General features: G+C 45.7%; 1 protein-coding gene and 1 long non-coding RNA gene across 4 annotated transcripts in view; one reads left to right on the forward strand and one right to left on the reverse strand.

The window, feature by feature from the left end:
* Pde8a (phosphodiesterase 8A) overlaps nucleotides 1–25514 on the reverse strand; it is a 134720-nt gene that overhangs the window by 22079 nt on the left and 87127 nt on the right. For all 3 annotated transcript variants that reach the window (XM_052714258.1, XM_052714260.1, XM_052714261.1), the window contains exons 4-11: nucleotides 24455–24511; nucleotides 23585–23639; nucleotides 20898–20986; nucleotides 15597–15675; nucleotides 13424–13561; nucleotides 8293–8381; nucleotides 6345–6396; nucleotides 6221–6263 (exon numbers count right to left, since the gene is read on the reverse strand). In XM_052714258.1, the coding sequence (XP_052570218.1) occupies nucleotides 6221–6263; nucleotides 6345–6396; nucleotides 8293–8381; nucleotides 13424–13561; nucleotides 15597–15675; nucleotides 20898–20986; nucleotides 23585–23639; nucleotides 24455–24511 (602 nt within the window). The remainder of the gene's footprint in view (nucleotides 1–6220; nucleotides 6264–6344; nucleotides 6397–8292; nucleotides 8382–13423; nucleotides 13562–15596; nucleotides 15676–20897; nucleotides 20987–23584; nucleotides 23640–24454; nucleotides 24512–25514) is intronic.
* Nucleotides 2–20891, forward strand: LOC128095380 (uncharacterized). Its single transcript, XR_008213234.1, has 3 exons — nucleotides 2–5255; nucleotides 12497–12732; nucleotides 15791–20891. It is a non-coding gene; the product is annotated as an uncharacterized LOC128095380 (long non-coding RNA).

Genomic DNA, 25514 nt, shown 5'->3' on the forward strand with positions numbered 1-25514 from the left:
GAAACAAAGTGTCAATCACTTCTTTACAGAGATGTTAGTGATATACCAGCAAAAGACATCAGTGAAATCTTAGGAGTCCACAAGGAAAAGGACTTGAACACCTTTTGAGACACCACAGAACCCCACACTGTGCACAGGAACAAACCACACACACACACCTTGGTTTGAGGGGCTTCATTTTCTCAGAGCTTTACCAAGTTCAAAGAAAGAAAACAACCACAAGAAATGACCCCCGCAGAGGTTCTCCATTGTAGTGAAGTGAAACAGAGGGATTTTATCCTCATTTACCCTGTCTCAAAGAGAAAACAACAACAAAAGGTATTTTCTTTGCCACATCCTAGGAGAACATTCTTCTCTTTCCTAAGGTCATATGTGGAGCAAGTTTGGGGTACAGTATGAGGATAATTTGCCTTTCTCCCCAATTCCCCTTTTCAGTAAAAGATGCCACTGCTATTCTAGGCTCCAAATAACAGTTCCATGACTCCTCTCCAGCCCTTGCTCCATTTGTTCACTGACAAAGTGAACCTAACCTTCCTGCCTGCCCCTCCGTGTACCTGTGGGTGCCTAGTGTGGTGCTGATGATTAGTGCACAACAATTTATGTCCCCATCTCACACAAAGGCAACCAGGGAGCAACCAGTAGGTGAGTGTGTGAGTGGCAGAGCAGGCCCTGAGCCCACCCTTCCCAGGAGGTGGTCGAGCGACTCTGCCTTGCTCGCTCCTCTTACCTGATTCTTCTCCTCTGCCCAAGGCACGGTCCCTAGTGCAGGCCCCAAGTGCTCCTCTGCACCATAGGGAAGGTTCTTCACCTGGTTTTGTTCTGTGGTGCTGGGAATGGAACTTATGGCCTTGAGTAAGCTAGGTGAGCACTCTACCGCTGAGTTACGTTCAGAGCTCTGCTCTTAGCTTCCTGACCCACCGCGGCCAGAATCCTCTCTGTGTGCACATGTGTGACAAGGATGACCTCCTTGTTGCTGACATCTTGCTGGACACAAGGGAGTCCTCTTTCTGGCCACTTCTGTTTGTAGAAACCACACTCCCTGGTTCTCTGCCCACCTCACTCCTCCTTCCGTCCTTTCGTGCTTCCCTCTTCCTCGGCCCCTGGCAGTTTCAAAGGCTGGCTTCCAAAGGTTCTAGCCTCACTCCTTTCTCTTTGAAGCAAACACAACCTCCTTCAAAAAACCCTCATTGCTTCCTGCAGCTCTATCTAATTTCTATGTAGCCATTTTTCCCCATCCTCTCCTGACTTCCAGACTTACATCTTGATGGGTCATTGGCCATCTCCGTTTGGCTACTTTTCAGCTATTGCAAATTAACTCATCCAAAATGAACTTATCCTTTCTAACTCTGCTGAACCCCCAGTCACTAGACAGGACCTACCCACTTGACCAATTTCCTACAGGCAGCCAACAGAGCCTTCTACACCATCTCATCAGATCCTTCCTAATCATAATGCATCCCTGGCTGATCAGTCCTCAGGGTCAACTTCCAACTCCCAAGGGTGGCACTCAGACCCCCAAGAAGTCTTTATATTTTATTGGTTCATGCCCCTCCAGAAACCTCTACACCCTGCTACAAACTACTTACTTAAGAATGCCCATTTCTCATGTTGCCTCCTTTCCCTAGTTAACTCTGCTTCTCTAGGAAGATGCAGTTTGGGTACCTTAAACTTCGGGAAACCTTCCCATATGTCTCCTCATCCCGTAAGTGTAGGCAACTAACTGGCTTTATTATTGTCTGTCAAGACAACTGTGAACAATCTGAGGGGCTGTCTTCTGTGGGTGGCCAGCAGCATATCAAGCACACAGCAGATGCTCAGTAAACACATGCCTGCTTTGCTTGACACTTGCATAATCCTGTGCACAAATAAAAGGACCGATGTGTGCAACCACTCCGACTCTAGCTTTGCCATTCAAAATCCTCCAGGAGGAGATTACCTCCCTGGCCTTCAAAGGTGTGGCCTGCCCACAACAGCCTGCCTTTCATTTCTCTCTGGTCTGGAGCTTGTCAGCCCAGCTGCTCTGCTCACACTTCGGGAGCAGCCCTGACATCTGCTCCTCTCATCTGAGGGGACACTACACTGGCTCAAGATGCTCACTCCTTCAAGTGGCAGGCACCTCCTCTCAACCACATGTGGTGAGGAGTGTCTTTCCTTTCTCAGGGCGTCACGATGACTCACGGTTACACAACTGTCTAGTGAGCTGGACTGTGAATTGTTCCTGTTCCCTTTCATCCACCCCGCAAATATTTCCCGAGCACTTGCCCTGTAACAACACCTAAGACTGGGGCTGTGGCTTAGATCCTGACTATCCCTCAAAGGCTCATGTGTTCAAAGACGGTCCCTCCCAATCAGGATGATGCTTTTGGTCCTATGAATGTCACATTCCTCCTTTGTCCCCTACATATTCCTTGAGGAATGGCTATGAGAGCTTAGGCAGCGGGGCACGGGGTCAAGGGATGCAGTGTGCCTTTAAGAGATGGAAACGAGTAAGAGGTCTTTAGGTCATCTTGGGTATCTTCTCAGGCTCTTTCCTTTCTCTTTATTTTGCTCTGGGCCAAGAAGCAGTGATCTCACTTTACCACACGCTCCTGCCATGTGTTGCCTCACCGTAAGCCTAAAGCAACAAGGCTAAATGATCATGGGCCAAAATCTCCAAAATGGTGAGCCAAAATAAATGAGCCCTTCTCTTATTATAAGTCAGATATTTCAGATATTCCCTTGCAGCATCAGGGATATGTCAATGGATATGTTAAAGTCATATCCTCAAAGGGAGGTGGTCTAGAACCAAGCAAAGCAGGGGAGCAGAATTATACTAATATTTTCAACTGAAGGGAAAGCAGACTATGGCAGAAAAGCACCATGAAATCAGGATGGGGCGGTGGCAAAGAGAGGGAGCAGGGCGCAAGGAGATCGAATTTCCACCGCAACACTTTCAAGTTACTTCATTTCTACATAAATCCTAGTTCCTCTGCTCCCAACAACCCCATCAGGAATTCTGCTCCCACTGTGTCCCTGTAGCCCTTTATAAGTGACTCAGGGACAATTTTCACCAAGCCAGTAGAGGTGGACCGTACAGGCCTGAACTGGGCCCAGCTCCCAGATGCAGCCTTTAGGGCACACCAGGGGGATCAGTGAGGAAATATGAGGGTCACATTCCTAAGAAACTGCAAGCCCTGAAGAAGCACCATGCCCAGGGGCTCACACAGTAGTGGGTGCTCAACAGGTAACACAGCACTCCGATAAGGTATCATGCCTATACATGGAAACAACTCTAAATAGGCCTCCATGACCATCTACAACTCTGCTCTTGGTTTCCTGTCCTAGAAAATGGGGTCCTTAAACTCTGCTCATCTCTTCAGAGACATTAGCATTTTTGTGGCTGGACAGGGCAATCCAGGGAATTCTGGAGAAGCAGTGTTGGGCAATGGAAGACACTGTCTCCAGTCAGCACCCTAATTGCAGGAAGAAACCCTTTGGCCTGGAAGCAGGAACTCCAGTCTGGATACGAGAAAGCTGAAGCCAGGTATCTTAGCCAACATGCCCACAGGTTCCTGTGCTGGGGCCTTGGCAGACTGCAGTGTGTGCCCTCAGGCCCTCAGCAGGACAGGCCTGTGAGAAGTGCCGACCTGCCAGCCCCAAGCTCCCTGGCTACCTCCAATCTCAGACAATGGTCCTTGCCACTCTTCCTGAGAAGGCTTTCTGTTTCTAGAGATACAAGAACCTCTGTATCTCTTCAGAGAACTGTGATGTGACATCTATAAGCAACAGTTCTGGCAGCCCATAAGAAGACCTGTGAAGTACTTGAGGACTTAGGCCCACCCTCTTCTGCCTAAACCAAAGCTTGTCATGTGACGGCAAGCCAGAACAATCAAAGTCTTTACTCCATCACTACAACCATTTTGTTGTAGTGAGGTATAGCATCATCTGAAAATTACACATAGGCTAAGAAAAATGTAACGTGTGTGAGGACCTTAGTACTTTTCTAGGCTCCCAGACATCTTTCTCTCGACTGGGGAGTTTCAGGACCTCCCTTTACAGAGGGAGGCCAGGGACTCCCTCTCTCCGCACCTAAGTAGCAGATGACCTAGGTCAAGTGAGCACCTTTTCAGAGCTGCCCTGGAGCAAGTGAAACAAGAAGCAAGGCCCCAAACCTGGATCTCGTCAGAGCCAGTGGTGCCCTGCTATGCTGTTCCCATGGCATGCCCAGATCAGAGGGGACAGCTGCCCAGCGTCCCTTGGCTCCTGACTCTGGCCCAATCTTAAAGTGCTCTATTTCCTTCCAATAAGCCCTACTTCTGCTTGAAGACTGACTTCTGCTGTCCATGGCCTGATAGCCCCACCTGCTCCACTGAGGCGAAACGGCCCCCAGACCTTCAGGGAGCTGCCCAGGGATGCACAGATTAGGCAGGTGGCTCATCTGGGTGACAGCGGCAGCCCCTAAGGGAGCATTCATCAATACAGGTACAAATGGTGCAGCGCCGTGACGCTGGGTGGATTCCTACCTTGCCTGTACTCTGACCATCACTGATGGCCACCCAAGCCCCGCTCATTCATTTCCTAGCTGCCTGGCTCTACGCTGTCATTTAACTTCCTTGACTCTTGTTTTTTCTTCTGTAATAAAGGAGTGTTAATAACGGTCATGTCCACTTTGCAGGGCTATTCTGAAGAACTAAAACCAACAAAATACCACGAACAAAATCCCCAGCAACGTGCTCTGTGGACTTGCTGCACAGAGCTCCGCCATGGCAGGCTGGCCCTGTCGGCCACTTCTGTCCTCACTCCACAGTTCCCTGCAGCGTGGCTTTCCTCACTCCCCACTGAGCCTGAGCGCCGACAGCTCTCAGTAGCTCTCAAATGTAAGTCAGAGTCCTGGCATTCCTGCCCAAGGGCCCCATGTCCCGCACCCTCTGGGCCGCCCAGCCCTGACCAGGCAGCACGTTTCCCCGCCCCCTCCGCTGCTGCGGTCCACTCTCCTCCCCGCTTTGACTCCCTTCTCTGCCTGACTTCCTCCTCTTCTCTCAGGGGCTCACTAGGGATCTGCCTCACACGTCCACTGTCATTCTCTTCCATGGCAACCGTGACGTTCCTACTTGCACACACACCCCGGGCTCCATCTCAGCAGTTCCACGCCATCATCACGTGCTGGTGCTTTTCTGGTCAGAAACATCTGCATCTCAAGTTCCTACCTCTTTGAAGAGCCAGTGCCCGGCGGATGTTTACTATAAATCTGTACAGCAATAAACAGGACCACACAGGTAAGCGGTCCATATTCAGCTTCCCCAGGCCCGACCACACCCGACGTCTCCAGGCTTCAGTCTTCTTCCCAGTCCTATCCCATCGGTTTGCTCCCGCCCCCCTTCTTCCCGTCATCTCATTTTCCTGGCCAGTGTTTCCTCTCCTCTCGGTCACAATGTGACCAACCCATCCTTCCATGTGAATGGTTTCGACACAATATAAGAACTTCTTAGAGCTCAAGTGTAATATCCCCTACTCCGACACCCTCAGAGACTCCAACCACCTATGAATAAAAGCCCGATTTCCTACCTGGCCTTTAGGACTATGATTAATTCCAACTCCTTATCCTGACTTACTCTGTCAGTCTACACACTCCTCCTTCTGGAACACATGCTATGTTTTCCCTCTTCTGCATGCCTGAAGGAGAGCCCCCATAGTCCATCCCCTTATCTGTCTGTGAGGGCAGAAGCAGGAGCAGCTGGCAAAGCCATGACTTAGGTTTGAAGGAAATAAGCACTCCCAGCCAGGGAAAAAGGCCTTTGCGGCAGGACAAATGGCGTCTGAAGAATAATCAGAAGACAGGAGACGAGGCAAGTCTGACAGGCCACACCCCTACCTGCAGGATGGCGGCGACATCTGTCAAGACAGATGAAGATGACCCTGCTAAAGTACTTCGGTATCACTCAACCCTGTCTGCCTCTTAAAGCTCAGTTCTGGTTATAAAATCATACTTCATTCAACATGTATGCACACGAGTCATGCACTGGATCTATCAGTTCTCCCCACACAGGCCAGCACCCAGCCCAGGCACTTGTCAAGATGCCCACAGCACTCAAATCCTTGACCTCAAAGCACGCCGGGTAGTGTCGGCACTAGGAGAACACGGTCCTGTACAAACACCACTGTACAAAGCAGGCCCATCAAAGAATGGATCTGTGAGTTTCCCCAAACACTCAACCTTAAGAACGAATATACGGCCTCATACCTGTTTGACTGTTCATCTGCACAGACTCAGTTACTGTCTCAACCTAAAAAGAAATTTTACAAGCCATTAGCTTTGATCACCTAAGCACCCTGCTTGAAATGCAGGTCTGGGGCACCTTACCTACCTTATCGTTGCCATTGCACACCCTGATAATGGACACATAGTGTCTGATTTTCCTGTAAACAGAAAACAATGCATTAGTTTTCTCCTGACTCTAATTTGGTATAAACAGTTAATTTTTCATTATGAAATGAATACTTCCCTTTAGCAATATATAAAATGCTTTGAGAGCATTTTTTTCTTCTAATTTTTGTGTGTTTGTGTGTGTGGGTAGGTGTCCCAAGGCCACCAATAGATGAACAGAACTTTACAAACATCCTCTTACGACTGTGGAAAAAAGAAGTGACTTGCCTAGTTATAACAACAGACAATACATGATAGATACATATGCTTCTAACAGTGTACTGCACGTTAGCCTTTGGCTCCCTAATGCCGTCTTGACAAGTGTTAATACCGATGCTCTGAGTTCCAGCAGGCTGCTTACAGCCACTCATGGAGACAGCCACAGGCCACCACAGGCTGAGGTTCCTGCTAGCCTCGGTGAGCGAACGTCTAAAACAAAGCGACGAGGGCTGAGCACAGAAGCTGCTGACTTGTCCATTTATTTATTGTTCCCTCAGTTTTTCACCCCACCCCCATAATCAAATCCTTATATACTTATCACACACACACAAAAAAAACCTGGAGAGGACATAAAAGAGCAAAGAGTCCGAACAGAGAGCTCACACAGCTCTGCCTCCCTGAGGCAATCACCAACTGGCAGCAAAGTCTGCTGGCACGGCACGGCACGGCACGGCACGGCACGGCACGGCACGGCACGGCACGGCACACGAGGGCTGTGCGGTCGGTCGGCACTGAGGGCTGCACCAGGCACCATCATACATGGCAGCCCGGGCTGGGGCCAGAAACCAGACCTCTCTGCGACTCAGTTTCCACATGTGTAAAGTGGAGACACCGCTGTGTGCTGTGCTAACAAAACAGAGCTGCATTCAGAAAGAAATGAAACGGCATCTCCCACTAGCCAGGAGCCTGACTGGAGAGGGAAGTGCTTAGAGGACAGAGGTAGCTCCTGATACTGTGGGCCACGCTTCCTCCCTGACCTCCTTCCTTTCGTGAATGCATCATACACTGGGGCTGACTTCATACTCTGCATTTAACAGTATAGTAAGGTTTTTCCTTACAACTTAATTTTCCATGATCATCATTTAAGAAAGTGTATATTTTACTGTTGGGTATTCTATAATTCATACTCAGAATTTTCTAGAAACTTTCTCTATTATTTTGAATAGGTTCTGAGACAAGGCATCTAAAAATTTTAGGCTCTTGATATATATTTATGATTTACAATATATGTATGTGAGCACATGCATGCTTGCCTATGTGGCCATGTGTGGAGGCAGAGGCTGACATTGTGATGTCTTCCTCAATTGCCTCTCCTTATTATTATTATTATTATTAATTATTATTATTAAGACAGACTCTCTCACTGAACTTGGATCTCACCATTTCACAGCTAGACTGGCTAGCCAGCGAGACCCCAGGATGTCCACCCACCAATGATGGGGTTTCCGGCATGATGCCACACAAGCTGTGTGGGGGAGGGTTGCTAAGGATCTAAACTCAGATTCTCATGCTTGTACAGCAAGCACAATTCCCAGTGAGCCAGCTCTCCAGCCCTAACACATCTGCTGGCATTCAAAATATTTTTCCCTAACGTGACAGGCCTTTGCAAGAATAACTACTTACAGTTAGATAAAAAGCTTATAAACACAGAGGTAAACTGTGATTTGAATATAAACACTGAAGTCTTTTGTGAATCTACACAGCATAAAGAAGACTGCCTCAAGTCAGGTGGCCGGTCTTCAAGGAACCACCACCCTGGAAGGCCATGCTGAGACACCTGGCCCTGCTCTAAGCCTTTTCCACTTCTGTGAGCAGGCCTAAGTTTACTTAGGTATTCAAAGCAAATTCCAAACACGGACTGCTGATTGAAGTCCATTGTTGCCACTTACCCCCCCTGCCCAATGACAGGTATTATCTTCACATTTTGTTGTATGTTATCTCCATTTTTCTTTTGGGTATGGTAAACTCCTTGCCACTCCTATAAATAGAATGTAAACATCATTACACTTTGGGTTTAAAACATAAACCCAGGAACATTTTCCATTTTGGTTCCAATTCATTTAATCACCATGTAAGAACTTAGGATAAAAAATGATTCCAATTCAAAATGCAATTCAAGTAACCTGATATTCTTCCCCTCTCTCTCAAGTCCACTTGACAAAGGTCAAGTCACTTCAATGTAAGTGGTCACATGTTCCATGGTCATCTGCTGGCAAGAGAGAACCCCCTCACTCAACACATTAATGCCACCTCTCTAAACTCCTGCTGGCAGCAGTGAAGACGGGAATTAGCACTTTGCCTTGGTACATAGTGCAGGAGAAATCTCAGGACTAGGGCACAGAAGAGCAGTTTGTGGCCATTACTGTGGTAATATGGTACTGTGGCTGCCACTAGTTTGTTACTCTGAATGGCTTTAGTCCTTCTGGAATTGGGGGTTTTCAGTCCCTCTGTGGGGTGGGATGACCCAGCAGCTAGACTTGAGTTCAGGCAGCAGCAGAACAAGGTGAAGCTGAAAAGCATGAGGTTGTGATTTTAAGAGTTCACATGTACAGCCATGAATGCTTTCAACCAGAAAGGGCATGGCTGTGGCACACCTTCCTCTGGGGTGATGGGGGCAGCTAGGGATTTGTCATTATCATCTGACAAGTCACTCTGGTGCTAAGCTATGAAACCCTAAAACCCCTTGTTGGGACAACAACCAGATGAGCCCAGAATGTTCTTGGCCCTTCAGAACTCTCAGGACCCAGAGCTTTAAGATACTCAGGTAGCTATTGATTACTGGATGACATAATTCTGAAAACAATCATTTTTTAGGACCATGTCAGAAACAGCTGGTTCTGTCTGTTGAGTGCTTCAACAGAAGAACAGGTCACAAACAGCTCAGTTGTGAGTACAGCCAGCCCAGAGACAGGCTGTGCCCCAAACTAGCAAAGACTAAGCAGGGGTCCCCAAGCAAGAAGGCAGTCCTCATCTCCACAGCCCATGGGCTTACCCGGGAAGCAGACAGCTCTAAGAGCACTACCGAAGGCAATGTAGGACACTGGCTTGATGTTTGCACAACTACAGGAATATACTTAATCACTGGATATGGAGTTTGGTTGGCTCGATTGAGGTGGGTTCGCACTAGGCAGCTCTGGCTGGCCTGGGCCTGGCTACACAGACTAGGCTGGTCTCAAACTTGCAGTGACCCTCTTGCCTTGGCCTCCCAAGTGCTATGCATTATACACTTTAAATGAGTGAGTTGTATTGTGTGAGAATTACATCTCAACAGAAATGTTACATTATATGAAAAAAAAGAGAGCGAAAGAAACAGCAGGTCAATAGGATCCAGACACTAACTAGCACATTGAAAACCAGATTCAGTATATTCTTCTCTAGCTCTTTCTGAATCGACTCAGATAACTGACAGACCCAAGCCAAGGTCTACAGGCTGTGCCAGCACTACAGTCCCCAAAAGGAGCAGATGATCAAGCTAGTGACTTGGCTGGGGGAACAATGTTAAATCTAAGTTTTCCAGTCGCCAGTGTAAATAAAACAAATGTACTTAGCACAAACCATATTTACTAATCACAAATATAAAAACATTGAGTTATGTATCACTGTGAGTTTGAATTCCTGGGAAGAAACGTACTACCTTAGAACATAGTCACAGAGATTTATAGTTGGTAAGGCCGACACCCGGTGAGTTCAGTGGCCAGCCTGTTTGGGGTGCAGGTACTCTTGCATAGTCTGGTCCCCACATGAGCGCCCCACTGCACACAGGGAGACCCAGGCTTCCCTGCTGCTACCTAGCACACGCTGTATACCAGGCTGGGCTTCTATGGCTATTAATGTAGTCCCCTTTGGCAATCACTGTCATAAAATTAAGTCATTGTCATCCAGCTGTCCTGTCCCCAGGGCTGGCACAATGCTTACCCATGGTAAACAATCAAAGAACACATGAGGCCTTTGTTTACAGAGTGACTGAGGTCAACTACAGACTCCGCATCACCAGACTAAGCAATCTGAACACTATACTAAAGGAGCAACATGACAGAAAGCTATCTTACTAAGACTAGCCATGCACACTACAGGGTGGAGGGATTTGGCCGCCATAATTGCAGGAGTGTGAGGAAGTCCTGGAGCAGATCAGGGGCAAACAGCACACCCAAAGCAAGGGAGTTAGCAGCCAGCGGGATTGGTGATGGGCTTGAAGGAGGCAAAAGACAGTGGGAATCCGTTTATTCCAGGGATCTAGGACGAGGTAACTGTGAGGACAGCCTAGGGACAGGGACTGACTAGAAGACATACTGGGGTTTTTGTTCATGGAGGGTGAGAGGAAGATCACTGTCTGACAATTTCATTTCAAGTGACAGCAGGATATTGAGGGGCAAGAGCAAGGGGGTAAAGGTCAGAGTCCAGGTAATTTGTGGAGGAAACAGAAGGGAAGTGGAGTTTGTCAGCAAGGAAGGGGGAAGGATCACAGGAAATATGGAAGGTCAAAGGGTCCTGAGGCCACACATCAGCACTGACAGGCATCCGAATAGTCAACATTTATCCTGCATTGAGAGAGGGGTGGGTGGGTAGGTAGATAGACAGACAGACAGACAGACAGACGGACAGACAGATAGGCAGACAGACAGACAGACAGATAGATAGATATGTGTATGTGTGTGTGTGTGTGTGCGTGTGCATGTGTGTCCCAGGGGTAGGGCAACAAAAGGGGAAAGTCAAGATGTCTAGACAGGGAAAAGCCATGTAAAGCTTAGCAACCTGAAAGACAGAGATTATAAGCCCCCGCGAAGGGAGTTATAGGGAAGAAGAAAAAGGATACAAGGAGGTATACATATGAACCTAAAAAATCAAGTTAGCCTCTCTATTTACCCCAAAGAGAGCAAGAGATAGAAAGGTTGGTGGCGTGATAGGTGTCTACAATACTCTGCTTCAATAGCATGGGAATTTCTCCTCTGGCCAGCTGACCATTTTCTGAATCTTCTCTCCTCCTCCTCCACACTGGTACCCAGTGGACATTTGAGCTGTCCTTGCTGACCACAGCATGATGGCTCCACAAGGCCACTGACCCCTCCACTAGCTCTTCCCCTACAGAGACTGGGTCAGACAGACTATCTACCCTCTCACCTCAGTGAACCAACAGGTCACTGACAATGGGTAAAATTACCTTTTCACACTCCCTAAAAGCTCGGAAATGCCCTAAGCGGCCAGACTCCTTTCAGAAACAGAGTAGCAAATAGGCCAGTAACACTCGGCCTTTCTGGGTTTTGCTCATAATCATGCCAAGTCTCTAGAGAGGAGTCCTTGCTATTCTGATTTGAGGCTTTCTGCACAGGTCCCCAACAGTGTCAATCCTGCAGAATCGAAGTACTGTGTGCACCAGCCTGATACACTGACCGCATGCCCTGTTCCCACTGGCCTTCCTCAGTAAGAGGGATCCAGCATGCCTGGCAGGGGTTCAGACTAGCTGATATCCAACAATAAAACCACTGGCTTAAAAAAAGCCAGGCATGCAGGCATGCTGGTACACACCTTTAATCCCAGTATTGGGGAAGGAGAAGCTGGTGGATCTCTTGAGTTGAGGGCAGCCTAGTCTACAGAGAGAGACTCTATCTCAAAACAAAACAACAGAACCTCTGGCTCCAAGTATCACCAAAGGACAAAAATGACAGAACTGAACAGCTCTGGGAAAGCTCTGAAGAGAAAAATCATCTAAGGCAGTGCATCAGAGCAGAGGTCTCTGTCCATCTGTCTTTATCCCTCTCTCCTCAGAAGCCCCTCCACTCTAGTAAGACAAACAGCACATCTTAAAACTTGAAGGGAAGAGGGTTCAGGCAGTGCCTAGCTAACCCTGAGGCCTGAGTGTACTGCTGGGCCCTTGCCTGCTCTTTCTAGGTGGTTCTTCTGTTTTTCATTTGCTTACTTTGAGACAGGGTTCCTCTACACAGCCCTAGCTGTCCTGGAACTCACTCTGTAGACCAGGCTGGCCCCAAACTCACAGAGATGTGCCTGCCTGTGCCTCTGGTGTGTGGGGATTAAAGGTGAGTGCCACCACGCCCAGCTTCTGTGCTCCCAATTCAAGGCAATCTCTTGTTCTTGCAGCCACAGGAATGCACAAGAAACGGAGCTATTCCCTGTGCCTCCACCTGGTGCATGCCCCCGCCCCCAGCCGAGAGAGGTATAACTGTGCATGGCCCCTGCCTGCTGGCACTGGGGAAGAAGCACGGCTACTGCGGCCTCTGCAGCCAGCAGCACACCGCCACATTAACTGCCACACTAACCGCCACAGTAACCGTCACGTGTGAAAAGCAAAGGAGAGTTCAGCAAGAAAATGAAAGGTAACTGATCCGACTCTTCTTCTCATCACACCCGAAAGTCCGGCACTAGGGCAGTGTGGACAGGCCGCAGCAGAGGAGGTCTGGCTGGCTGCAGGGCCTCCTGTCTGCTCCTTTAGCACTGGGATCATACCACCTTTCACACTTCAACAGTGATCCCTTCTGTTTCCAGCTCTGAAAACAGGCTGTCTGAGGGAAGTGGTCTTGGTTTGATCCTCCTTCTAGGAAGAATTTAGCATGGTGCTTGGCACATAGCAGGTGTTTGAAAATTGCTCAGTGAATGACTGAGGGTGTGCTGCCTAACTGGCGACCCTTACCCAGAACCAGGTGCCAACATCTACCCCTTAAGAGATCAGTTATTAGAAACACCAACTTATTCACCCATCACTCCGATAAAAACAATGATTTTAAGGTCAATTCCAGTGACTCTGCTTACTGGCTAATCATATTGCATTCTTGGCTTCGGTTTCTGCATCTGTAAAGTGAGAATAACAGGGACTTCTGGGAAAAGGGTAGGGCTGAGGTCACCTGCTCCACAGGTGTCAATGAACACCAAGTCTTCCCTCTTACCTGGAGGTGATAACGGTCCTAACATCCACTCACCTTGCCTATGGTGATACATGAGTTTATGGCGTCAAGCAAGTCCCCTTTCTTCTCATTTACGGAGGTGATAACGGTCCTAACATCCACTCACCTTGCCTATGGTGATACACGAGTTTATGGCGTCAAGCAAGTCCCCTTTCTTCTCATTTATGGGCACTTGCGCTAACTCCTTCCCTATCAATTCTCCTGACTGATAACCCATTGTTGTTTCAAATGCAGGGTTTGCATACTGGAAAGAGACAAAAGAAAAAAGAATAAGTGAACTTAAAAGATGTTTTGAGCCGGGCGGTGGTGGCGCACGCCTTTAATCCCAGCACTTGGGAGGCAGAGCCAGGCGGATCTCTGTGAGTTCGAGGCCAGCCTGGGCTACCAAGTGAGTTCCAGGACAGGCGCAAAGCTACATAGAGAAACCCTGTCTCGAAAAACCAAAAAAAAAAAAAAAAAAAAAAAAAAAAAGATGTTTTGAAAAAATAACAGCCTTTCACATAAGTACCACCCGCTCGCAGCAGCCTGGGCTTCATCATCAATGTTCTAGAGCCACAAGAACTTCTGCTCAGATGGCACACGGCTGGGCTTCCTGCTGTGTCTAAGGCTCATTCCAGCTTCAGTGAAGACAAAGGAAGGCCCATTCTCAGGACAAACCCAGGCTGCCACCCCAGAGCTGCCCGGATGGTGCTACAGTGAACTAACGCACCAGGCTGGGCTGTCAAACACCCAGGCCCTGCCCCCTGGACCTCTGCAAGTCACCAGTGCTCACTGGACAGGGAGGACGAGAACACGCCTTTCTGGTTAACTCAAATGACTAGTGTGTGGAAAGCAGGCTGCAGACTAGGAAGTGTTTATAGATGAAATGTTTGACGGTTAAGTTTCAAATACAACGAAGACAAGGGAAAGTGTATTTGAACGCTGAGCATGTGTTGGGAGGACGATGAGACAGAAATGATAAAGCAGAAACGGGCAGTAGTAATCAAGACAGTGAGCACTTTACACACATCCACTCGGGAATCCTCAAACCCTATGAAAGGCACGTGGCTGCTGTTACTGTCTCTCCCGTTTGTCAGAGGAAGCAGATGCAGCTAGAGTAAGTAACTTGCCCAAAGAAGCACGGCTGAGGCAGACAGCCTGCGCCCTCAACTCCTGGCCTGTGTTGCCTCTTAGCACCAACTCCCAAAGTCACCACCAACAGCAAAAGAATAAGTCAGATTCAGTAATCCGAAATCAAAATGGAGTTCATTCCCAGACTAAAGGAATGTTTCCCCCAACAGCTGCGTCTTTTAGTAATAGCCATGCTATCTTTATAAACACCTATCTGTCTCTTACAGAACCCGCTTTGCTAATGATGGTAGTCTAGTCTGTTACTTTCTGCATTGAACTGTTTTTAGTAAGTTTCTGTAAATTTAACCTACCTCCAAAAACAGTGAGGAAAGATGGAAGCGTGTAGCAGGAATCTTAAAAGTTCTTATTAATAAAAACAAACTTGGAGTCAGGTATTGGGGTGAACGTTGAAAGATCAGAGAAACAGAATAAGCCACAGCTACCTCAGCTTGCCAGTTCCTCAGCTGATCCTGTTTTCTCAGACTGGAAGCCTCTGAGTTCTCATCCAGAATGAATCTCAGCTAAACTACTGCTCAAAAGCCTAAAAGCTTAACCAGGCAAAAGCTTCTAGTTTCTGGTCTTCACGCCTTATATATCTTTTTGTTTTCTGCTATCACTCCCTGGGATTAAAGGCGTAAGTCACCATGCCTGGCTGTTTCCAATGTGACCTTGAACTCACAGAGATCCAGAGGGATTTCTACCTCTGGAATGCTAGGATTAAAGGTGTGGGTGCCACCATTTTCTAGCCTTTGTATCTAGTGGCTGTTCTGTTCTTTGACCCCAGATAAGTTTATTAGGGTGCACAATATATTGGGGAACACAATACCACCACAGAAGCAGAGTGAAGCAAGCTTGTGTGTGGCCGACCGGCAGGCAGCACTCCTGTTGACAATCTCCTGGTTAAGCAAAAGCCACCGCCCCAGGAAGAAGAATGAGAGAAGACCAGGCATTTCTACATTTCTAAGTACCATAGGAATCGTTATCTTTTCTTATCTAGAGAGTTTATTTTAAATTACATATTTTGATTTTGCTCTTACAGTCATCTCAGGCGAAAAAAGTGGCCTCTTGTACTTCAAAAAGAAAAAAAAAAATCAAACTGTAAGGCTACCGTCCTAAAAATGAGAACAAACAAATTGAAGCTATAAGCATAAATTTCCAAAATAACAAACCTGTATAATGTGGTCTTCACTTGTAATTTCAATTGCTTCTTGACTTTTCTCTAATGCAGTGAATACTGAGTTACAAGCCCTTTATGGATAGAAACAAAAGGACTGATAAATGTATTTACAGTGATTGTAATTACTAAATCTCACACAATCTCGGGGTATTATAGCAGCTTATTGAAATGTCTTGTGTCTGGCAGATAGAGGCTAATGTGTGCTCAGAAAGAGGAAGGGGAAATACTTAGAACATAAAGAAGAACTTCCACAGCCCTAGTATTCAGGATCGTCACCCGCACACCAGGATGGTCACACACTAGTGGAGCTGTGGTACCCTGAGCCCCTGCCGAGAGTGTCCTTTCTCAACACTAAAGAACCTTCATAAGGACTAACTGAAAGAAGAGATTCAAGATTGCTGCACAGAGCCTGGAGAGGGGAGGTAGCCAGCCACGTGAAGGAGTTATTTTAAACAAATTATTTTCATGGTATTGGGGGTATCTGGGACGACCAGCTCTGTGGTCTGCTTTCTGCGCTTAGCCTGACTCTGAGCATATCCCCACCCTTCGTGTCTGAAATGCTTTCTTAATTATACAGGTAACAATGTTTAGACAAAAGTTAGAAAATACAAACAAGATAGCTTATTGCTCCACTTTAAGAATAAGATGGTAATAAACATTAGTGATACCCTCATACATTATTGGTAGGAATGTAAAATTGGTCCTGCTCCCATTTTGGAAAACAGTCTAGAAATTCTTCAAATGGTTAAACATGGGATCATCATATGATCCAGCTATATCCACTCTTTACTATGTACTTAATAAAAACGAAAACTTGTATGTAACAGTTGGCAAGTACAAACAGCCCAAATGTCCACCAGGGAAGAATGAATAAGTAAAATGTAATATATATAGATGCTGAAATATTATATAGACATAAAGACCAGTGAAGTCCTGATTATACGCTATGGTATAGATCTACCTTGAAAACATTATATTTAAATATAAGAAGTCAGTTACAGAGGACCATATACTGTGTAATTCCAATTTTTATATGAAATGTCTAAAATAGGCAAGTCCAGACATAGAAAGGAAAATAAGGTTGTGGGCCCGGGGTTAACGAAAATGTTCTAGAATTGTGGTGATGAGTGCATAACTCTGGGAATATGATAAACATCACTATGTACCTTAAATAGATAAATGATATGATATGTGAAGTATATCTCAATCAAGTTGTTAAAAAATAAACAAGATCAGAACATCTGAACTCAATGCTTAGACATATCCATGTTAGGTACTCTAAGGAGTCTCTTTCATGAACATATAGGTCAACATATATGTCTATAAAACAGTCATTGTTACAGTTCTACCACCTCCTTTTCTCACTGAATATATATCAGTAATTATAGTTCTCCATCACCACGTTTAATCACCATATAGTATTTTATTATAAGGTTACAAAAGAGATATAGTCAACAAACTCCCATGATAAGGCACACAGGCTGCTTCTAGGCTTTGTGTTAGATAAGCTCCCCTCCCCCAGCATAACCAGAAGGCCCGATGGCCTCTCAAGACTAAACAGACAGGTAACTGCCTGCTTATGCACTAGGTGCAAAGACAGTCATAATTGTAAACTTTAAAAGCTACTATGCTTTCACATTATTCTTGCTCAATAAAGCTGTTATTTAATAACAAACAGAAGCCTGTGAGATGGCTCCAGGGTAAAGGGCCTGCTGTTCAGCCAGACAACCTGAGTATGATCTCCAGGGCTCATATAATTAAAAAGAGGGAGCCAACTCCAAGTTGTCCTCTGACCTCCACATACACACTGTGCATGCCCACACCCATGTCCACAAACCCACAACTCCCAACACCCATGTCAGATAGCTCACAACTGCCTGTAACTCCAACTCCAGGGGAGTCTGATGCCTCTGGCTTCTGCAGACACCTGTACACATTCCACACCACCGCCACCACCCGCCGCCACCGCCGCCACCACCACCCCCCGCACAGACATAATTAAAAATAAAAATAAAACCCTAAAAAACAAAAGAGTGGCTGGTGAGGTAGCTCAGCTGGCAGAAAGTACTTGGGAGACAGAAGCAGGCAGAGATCTACACAGCCCACGCCTGGTCTACACAGTGAGTTCCAGGCCACCATCCAATCAAATAGTTTGCTTAATTTTGAGCATTTACGTGGCTCTACATTTAAGCTTTTAGTTTATTGGTGGCTATTTGGGGTAGGGAGGGAAACTGGGGTACATTAATTTCTTTTCCAACTAAGTAAGCCGTTGTCATGGTCCTATTCACAGAAACCTCACTTTTTCATGTTGATTGAACACCATGTTGACCAGGTCCCAGGCTTTAAATAGACTCTGGCCTGTTTCTAGACTTTACACGAGTTTGTGACTTAGCAGTGACAAGGCTGCTTCTTAGAACACGTCTCCCTCTACTTCACCACCTCTATCCCACATTCCCCCTTCCTGTCACAGTTTTTCTCTTTTCCTCTGTAATGCACATCTCCGTTGGCTGTCAGCTAGAACAAGGCATGATGGGAGATGAGAAGGGTGTAGAGCCTTAGACAGATGCAGGACAGTCTTGGGAGCCACATCTGGAGTCTGGACTTCACCTTGAACTTAGTGGAGTATTCAAGACGCAGAGGTTAATGGGAGTTACATGTTATTTCAGTGTGAAAAACAGACAAGAGGAAGTCAGGGCTAACTGTAGGGAGACTGACTCATGGATTCCATAATCCAGGCACAAAGCAGTGAGTGACCTTACTCTAAGAGGAAGGTAAGAGAAGCCATGAGGCAGGGGTGATGGGAGGCAGTGAGGAACAAGACCTGGGGGTGGGTAACGGAGCCCCAGGGTTTCAACGCAGGACTGTACGCTGGCACTACTGTGTCCACTATGCTAGGGCACCGAGGAGGAAAGTTGGAAGTCAGCTCCATTGGGGAGATGGGGAAAGAAAACAATTATGGTATTAGAAATGTAAATCACGGTCAAGTGTGGTGGGCACACACCTTTGATCCCAGCACTCAGGAGACAGAGGCAGGTGGATCTCGGTGAGTTCGGGAACAGTCTGTGATACACAGTGAGACCCTCCAAACAGATAAATACATCAGTGCACGTGAGTGATGAATGAATGAACACTGTCAGCTCCCTGTGAGCTCCAAGCTGAGTCAGGTAACTTCTCTGAGCTCACTTTCCACACCCAGCCTTTAGACATCATTCTGCCTATGAAGCGCTTCTCTTTCCTACATATGGAGCCTTGTACTGGTCCCTACAAATTGTAACACAAATTGTAATGCTTTTTACCCACCTCAGGCATATACATAGAGAACAGCCTCTCTCTTTGATCCTCAATAAAGAAAATGTTAAATAGTCAGACATAGGGATGCAGAATAAAGAGAATGGCTGGTTTTATTTTCCATCTGTGAACCTGGTAGTATTTTAAAACTTTTTCTTACTTGTTCTACAAATATCTAGGCTTCTACTCATTTCTTAAAAAAAAAAAAGAAAAGAAAAGAAAAGAAAAAATCTCAGCTTCACATGGTGGCATAGCGTTATAATCCAAGCACTCAGGACTCTAAGTAATGAGGATTCCAAGTTCAAGCTACCCTGGGGAATAGAGTAAGATCCTGTCTCAAAACAAAAGAAATTCTTCATCAAAAACAAATTCTAACCAAGCATGGTGGCTCATGACTGCAATACCAGCAGTTGGGAGACAGAGGCAGGAAGATCAGGAGTTCAAGGTCAACCTCAGCTACACAGCAAGTTCCCATGCTACATGAGATCCTGTCTCAAACAAAAAGAGAATTAATGACAAAATTGGCATTGTAGAGTAGGAAAAAGTATCAGTTGCCAGAGAAAAATGGCAATATTTTGGGTATAGCATATTCAGAGTATTTCCCCCTTAGAACACAAAACAAAAAATTCAGTATGTGTGATTTTGTATCTTACTGTTTTCTCATTTACTACTGCTTTGAGGCCTCATGTTTTAACAGGAGTCATTCAAACTCTAGTCAGTAACATGACCACTCATTAGTCTGCTGTTGGGGAGTACTCCTTTACACTGTGAGAAGATAGGTCACAGTGACTGGTTTAATAGTAAGCTAAACAGCCAACAGCTGGCAGGATGTGGGGGGCAGAGAGAATGCTGGGAAGAAGGGCAGAGAAGCCAGACAGACACGGAACAAGTCAGACACACAAAATGGGATAGAGGTAAAAGCCACGTGGTAGAACATACATTAATTAAAAAAAAAGGGGTTAATTTAAGTTATAAGAGCTAGTTAGGAAGAAACCTAAGCTACTGACTGAGGTTTCATAATTGATAAGTCTCTGTGTCATTTATTTGGGAGCTGGCTGGCAGGACAGAGAAAGACTAGCTACAGTCTGCCTGAGAAGCACTGGCAGCCTCGCATCCATCACATCTTTAAAATAAAATGTATGCCTAGAGGCCAGAGTCCACATTGGTACTTCCTCAACTGTTCTCCATGGTGTGTTTTGAGTCAGGGGCTCTCACTGAACCTGGAACTCCCTGACGTGGCTAGACTTCTGGTCAGCAAACCTCAGGGAACCTTCTGTCTCTTCAGTACTGGGATTACAGGCACACCCAGCAGAAAGACACACACACTTGCAGAAAGACCCATGCCCTCGTTCCTAAACAGAAAGTGGGGGTGTGGTCTGCAGTTCTTGAAGGAGTAAAACAGAACAGAAGCCAATGTCAAGCTATGTGAGGGGTTTTAATTTTTGTTTCATTTTATGGTGCTCAAGGGAGACCTTGTTCTCATTTTTTAAAACTGGTACCGGTAAATCCTGTCACCCACTTTATGAAAAACGCCTCAGAATCGGTTCCCAGTGTCTGAATGCTGCGTGCAGCAAATAGTCACAAACGTGTTTCCTTGACTGTGCTTCATTTCAGAACGAAAATACGCCTCATGACAGATACTGGTTTCCTTCGCCACATGCCCAGCATTTCACAGAACAGACAGAACTGAGCCATCTATCGGGAGAGTCGGCTCCTGTATAACCATCACCATAAATGTACTTTCCCGGGAATGTTCTGTCAGGGACTAGAAGGCTGTAGTTCCCTCAAGACCCAGCCACTTATAATTAAATTATAGACAATAATTTTAAGTGACTTTTGAACCACGTCCTCTCATGTGGCTGCTGGGCTCTGCACATGGCAAGCATTTTCCTGACGGCCAACCCACACCTCTCCTGCTTTAACTGGTGTCAGCTATGATGGCCAAAAGCTCTTGGCTTGCAAGTTCTCCCTGGGGTCTGGAGGGCGTTTTAGCAGACAGACTTACCTGAGTTTCATCTGTGATCGCACCTCTCCAAACGCCAACTGCAGCAGTTCATTGTAGCAGGCCATGATGTTGGGGTTCTCTATATACCTCTATAAACAGAAAAAGAAGAACCTTTGATGCATGCCCCAAAGAAATTCTAAAAAAATCTTTTCAGAAACTTAAAAACTACTTTGTAATCATTAATGTACAAGAGAAGATGAGAGACAAAATTTAAATGTACCAAATTAACTTTAAAAATAGAAACACTAGGGTTCTCTGCTTATCTCCCAGTCACTTTTAAAGCTGACGTGAGACCGTATAGAAAGTTTATATTGGGTTTCCAAGTAGATTCTGGAATAACATTCTGTGCTCCAAGTCAGACAAGCTCCCTGCACACAAAGCACACTTGCACTTCTCACAGCTGTGGTTCAAAGAGGGAGGGAGTGCCTACTTGGGAAACATTTTCACTAACTGCCAAAGAGGCTGACTGGTGACCATCTGCAAGCAAGCGAGCAGGACAAGGCATGGGTCTGCCAGTGCCTCCTACTGCTGTGGACACGAAGCGTTCTGTATGACAACCTTTATGTCATGGAAATGTCCCACAACAGAGCAAAGGGCAGAGTTACACGAAAATGATCAATTCTACCATCGAAGAACACATTTCATGATGGTATCTTAGAAGTCACTACGTTGTCACATACAGTCGCCTCAGGGTATGCTCAGAGATGCACAACTCCCTTATATAAAATGGCATGGTGTTTACTTGTAAATGATGCTATCTTCCTGTATACTTTAGTGACCTCTAGAACACTTACACTGCCGAACACAGGTAAATGCTGTGCAAACAGCTGTTGTACTATATTGGGAACAATAACAAGAAAAGGTCTACACATGTTCACATGTGGAGCGTTCTTTCCTGAACACTATGGGTCTGCAATAGAGTCTACTGATACAGAACTGGCTAATGGAGGACTCATTGCTAGAGGTCCAAATGTAGCTTCATTCTGACAGAAAACACTTAAGAACATTGACTCACTCCTGTTTCTGAAAAGAGTTCTTTGCTCTTATCTGCACAATAAATGTATAGTAACTCTGACTGAGGAGGAAACTGAGGCCTAGGAGGCAGAGCCTCAGCAAAACACTATCTACCAAACCCAGCCAGATCAATATGGGACATGGGCTGTTTGAGGAGGCCCCTCTGCTACCAAGGTGATGGCAGATGTCCATGATCAGTGTCTTGTCTGAGTGACAAGCACTCTAGGTTTATGTGGACATGCCAGGTTCAAGCTTTAAAAAGCTGTATGATCCTAACCAGACACTTCCTGAGCTTGCCTCCTCACTTATAAACAAGAAAAGTAATGCTGTTCCTACCCACTACAGACCTCCATAAGGACAGAGATGGCAGGAGGAAGCACTCTGTCTACAAACTGTTGTAGGAATGAAAAGGTCAAGTAGTGGGCCTAGAGAGTTGGCTCCATAGTTAAGAGCACTGGCTGAGCTTCCAGAAGACCCAGTTTTGATTCCCAACTACTATATGGTAGCTAACAACCATCTCTAAGTCCAGTTGCAGGGGAGTCTGGCACCTCTTTCTGTTCTGCTGGCACCAAGCATGTATACGATGTGCACAGATACACATGCAGACAAAACACCCATAACACATAGATCAAAATAAAAAAACTTCAAAAAAGCAAAGCAAAGCTGGTGCAACCCCAGCAGGGAAGAGGTAAGCACTGAGGCCGGGGCATGATGGGTCTGCAGGCTTGAAGGCCAAGCCCTCCTCCCCCAGAGGTCAGAGATGACTTTCTAGCTCTCACCTCTTGACAGGGATGCAGAGCACTGGACCATCTGCCCAGAGCAGCCAGGACTCCAGGGGACACTCAAGATGGCTGCACATACAGGTGCCTACTGCTGAGTCTCCAGGGACAGCAAGAAGAGATCTCTGGGTACAGTGTTTACGCCACTCCATCAGATGGGGTGGAGGCCCTGAGACAGACAAGGATCACTGACTGCTCTGCAACTGAGGTCTTGGGATAAGGAATCATGTCTGTTTATTCACTTCAATAAACAGCCTCCCATGAAGTCAGATTTTTCACTGGATAAAAATTTTATGTATCTACCAAATTATTTTTACCTTCAATGTGCTGGGATTATAGGTATGCACCTCTACCTACATCTACACCCATCTATTCCCTCAAATGCCTTTTGATTTTGTTTGTGTTTCGGTGCTGGAAATCAAACCCAGGGCCTTCCACTCAACTATGTCCCCAACACCTATGGCCTCATCTACAATCAGCTGACTAAAATCCCAAGAAGCCTTTTGGTTTAAGAGAAACCAACAGATTAAAGGTGGAAGCAGAGGAAGAGGAGCCAGTGCGTGGGTTTCCCCATTTCCAGAATCACTGAACTAACTTCAGAAATTTCAAGTACACACAAAAGCACTGTAAAAACACATTCTTAATAGAACTTGGAAATGAGCATGCCAGTATATGGCACTTTATTCTATTTGGATGGCTTTGGGCAGGCATAGTTTTGAGACTAAGGATGTGAAGTGTTGCAGATTAGCAGACTACAAAGCCAAAACAAAGCAGCACAGAACAGGAACATTTTTTTTTTCTTCAAAATAATTGAAAATTTTTGCTGGACACCAAACTGAGGTAAAAGTTTCCCTTACTGAATTATTCCTGTACAACTGAGAAGTAGGTACATACCCTTGTGAAGCCAGCAGCAATGAAGGGCATTAAAGACACCTCCTCTTTGTCCCCCCTTCAAAGGAAGACGGTAAGGGTTAGGCAGTGTTCACTAGTTTATACAGTCTTCAACAGTCACACAACAAGTACCTCCATGGGAATCAGATATTTGTGTATGGAATTGAAAAGCCTTTCTGTTTCAAGTTCATCTTTAGTCTTCTGGACAGATATTATTATAATTTCTTTGGGAGGATAGGGGCTTGCTGTGTTACTCAGGCTGGCCTCAAACTCCTAGACTTAAGCCATCAATCCTTTTTCCTGGACCTTCTGAATACTGGACTACAGGCACTTGGCACTGCACCAGGTATTTTAATACTTAAATTACAAAGGTTATATTAACAACTGAACAGTGCCCAGAAATCTATTTAATATATAAAAGTATATATACTTAAACTATTATGTATTTTCCACTTCTAGAGGATAAAAGGACACAGAAGCATTTCTGTCTCTACTGATTATAAATAGTCTTTATTTAAGGACTTGCTCTTCTCCTTGCTCTAACTTGAGAAGAAGATGCCCTGCGTTTATATGTCACCCAGATCCTTACAAATCCCTAAATTAAAGGCCCTAGAAAGACACATCTGAAAAACCTTCACCCTTAAGAGAATGGAATTGTCTTATAGTTTGCTTGTAAGGGGCAGTTCAAAATCAGAAAACTACACCCAGGAGCAGAGCTCCCTCCCTTCTTCAAGCAAAGAAAAAAAACACAATGCTAAGGAGTAAAGAAGACCAGACTTCAAAGGGGGTCTGCCACAGGCAAGCCCTTATTTTCCCATCTGATAATAACATTACATTGACATCTGAGTTTCAATATTAAAAAAAAAAGTTTACCTGCGTACTACACCAACAATAACTGTGTTTTCTGAGAGTTTTGATGATCTGATAGACCTTAAAAAGACAAAAATTTAAATAATAAGTATAAAATATTTTATAATTTATAAAACACTTTTAAATATAAAAATTTCTTTAAAATAGATATACTTTCATAGTTTTAGTTGTACAGTTACAATTGTGGAGGGAAATGAGAGGGGAAGAACTCCATTCACACTCTGGAGTCACCTTCTTGGCTACTTGCTCTTCCCTTGGTGATAAACTCCTCATTAGTGGACTGTGATAACCATGACAATTATCACGTGCAAATGAAACAGCTAAGGTGCTGCACTTGATGCATTTACCTAGGTTAGTGTGGGGAGCAATCTCCCCTACACTGTGCTTATGTGAAAGGGGCCACAATCACTTCCTGCGGAAGGAGATGCAAGCATCCATGCACTCCACAGGCTCCTGCCTATGCAGACAGTGGAGATCAGGGCGGCCAGGAGCCAGCTTGTCACTGTATTTTAAGCAGCACAAAGAATAAAGAATTCTGAGATAAACTGGAGGAAAAAATCACACCACCACAAACTAAGACTAGGAAATACAAGATACTGTTGTCAGTCACAATGAAGAGAATCAGCACCTGTGATCAAAGATTAAGACAGTGGTTTGGTGGACACAAGTAGACGACATTGCCCCACTGATGTCACCCAAGGAGTGTGAGGGTCTCCACCCAACCAGGAACACAACCCTCAGGGGAAGCAGCTATATGGACCATGAGTGAGGACAATATAGCCAAGAGATCAGGGGAAGACATCCATGAGATGCAGAGGAGAGGGGAAAGGAACTCTCTGCTGGAGGCATACAACAGCCCTGAACTCATCTTCCACAAGAAGAAGGTAGAGCTGTCTAAAAAGAACCAGCCACTGGAGGAAGAAGCAGACAGGGCCATATGCAGGCTGTTCTAGTCAAGGAAGAACTATGCTGGCCTCTTGGAGGACATGTTCAGGATGGGACAGAAACCAGCCAAGGCTGACTACATTACCTCAGCTCTATTAGTTTAAAAAACAGCAACAAC

This window comes from Peromyscus californicus, unplaced genomic scaffold (genome assembly GCF_007827085.1).
Source record: "Peromyscus californicus insignis strain IS unplaced genomic scaffold, ASM782708v3 Scaffold_4__1_contigs__length_199733344, whole genome shotgun sequence".
Taxonomy (NCBI): domain Eukaryota; kingdom Metazoa; phylum Chordata; class Mammalia; order Rodentia; family Cricetidae; genus Peromyscus; species Peromyscus californicus.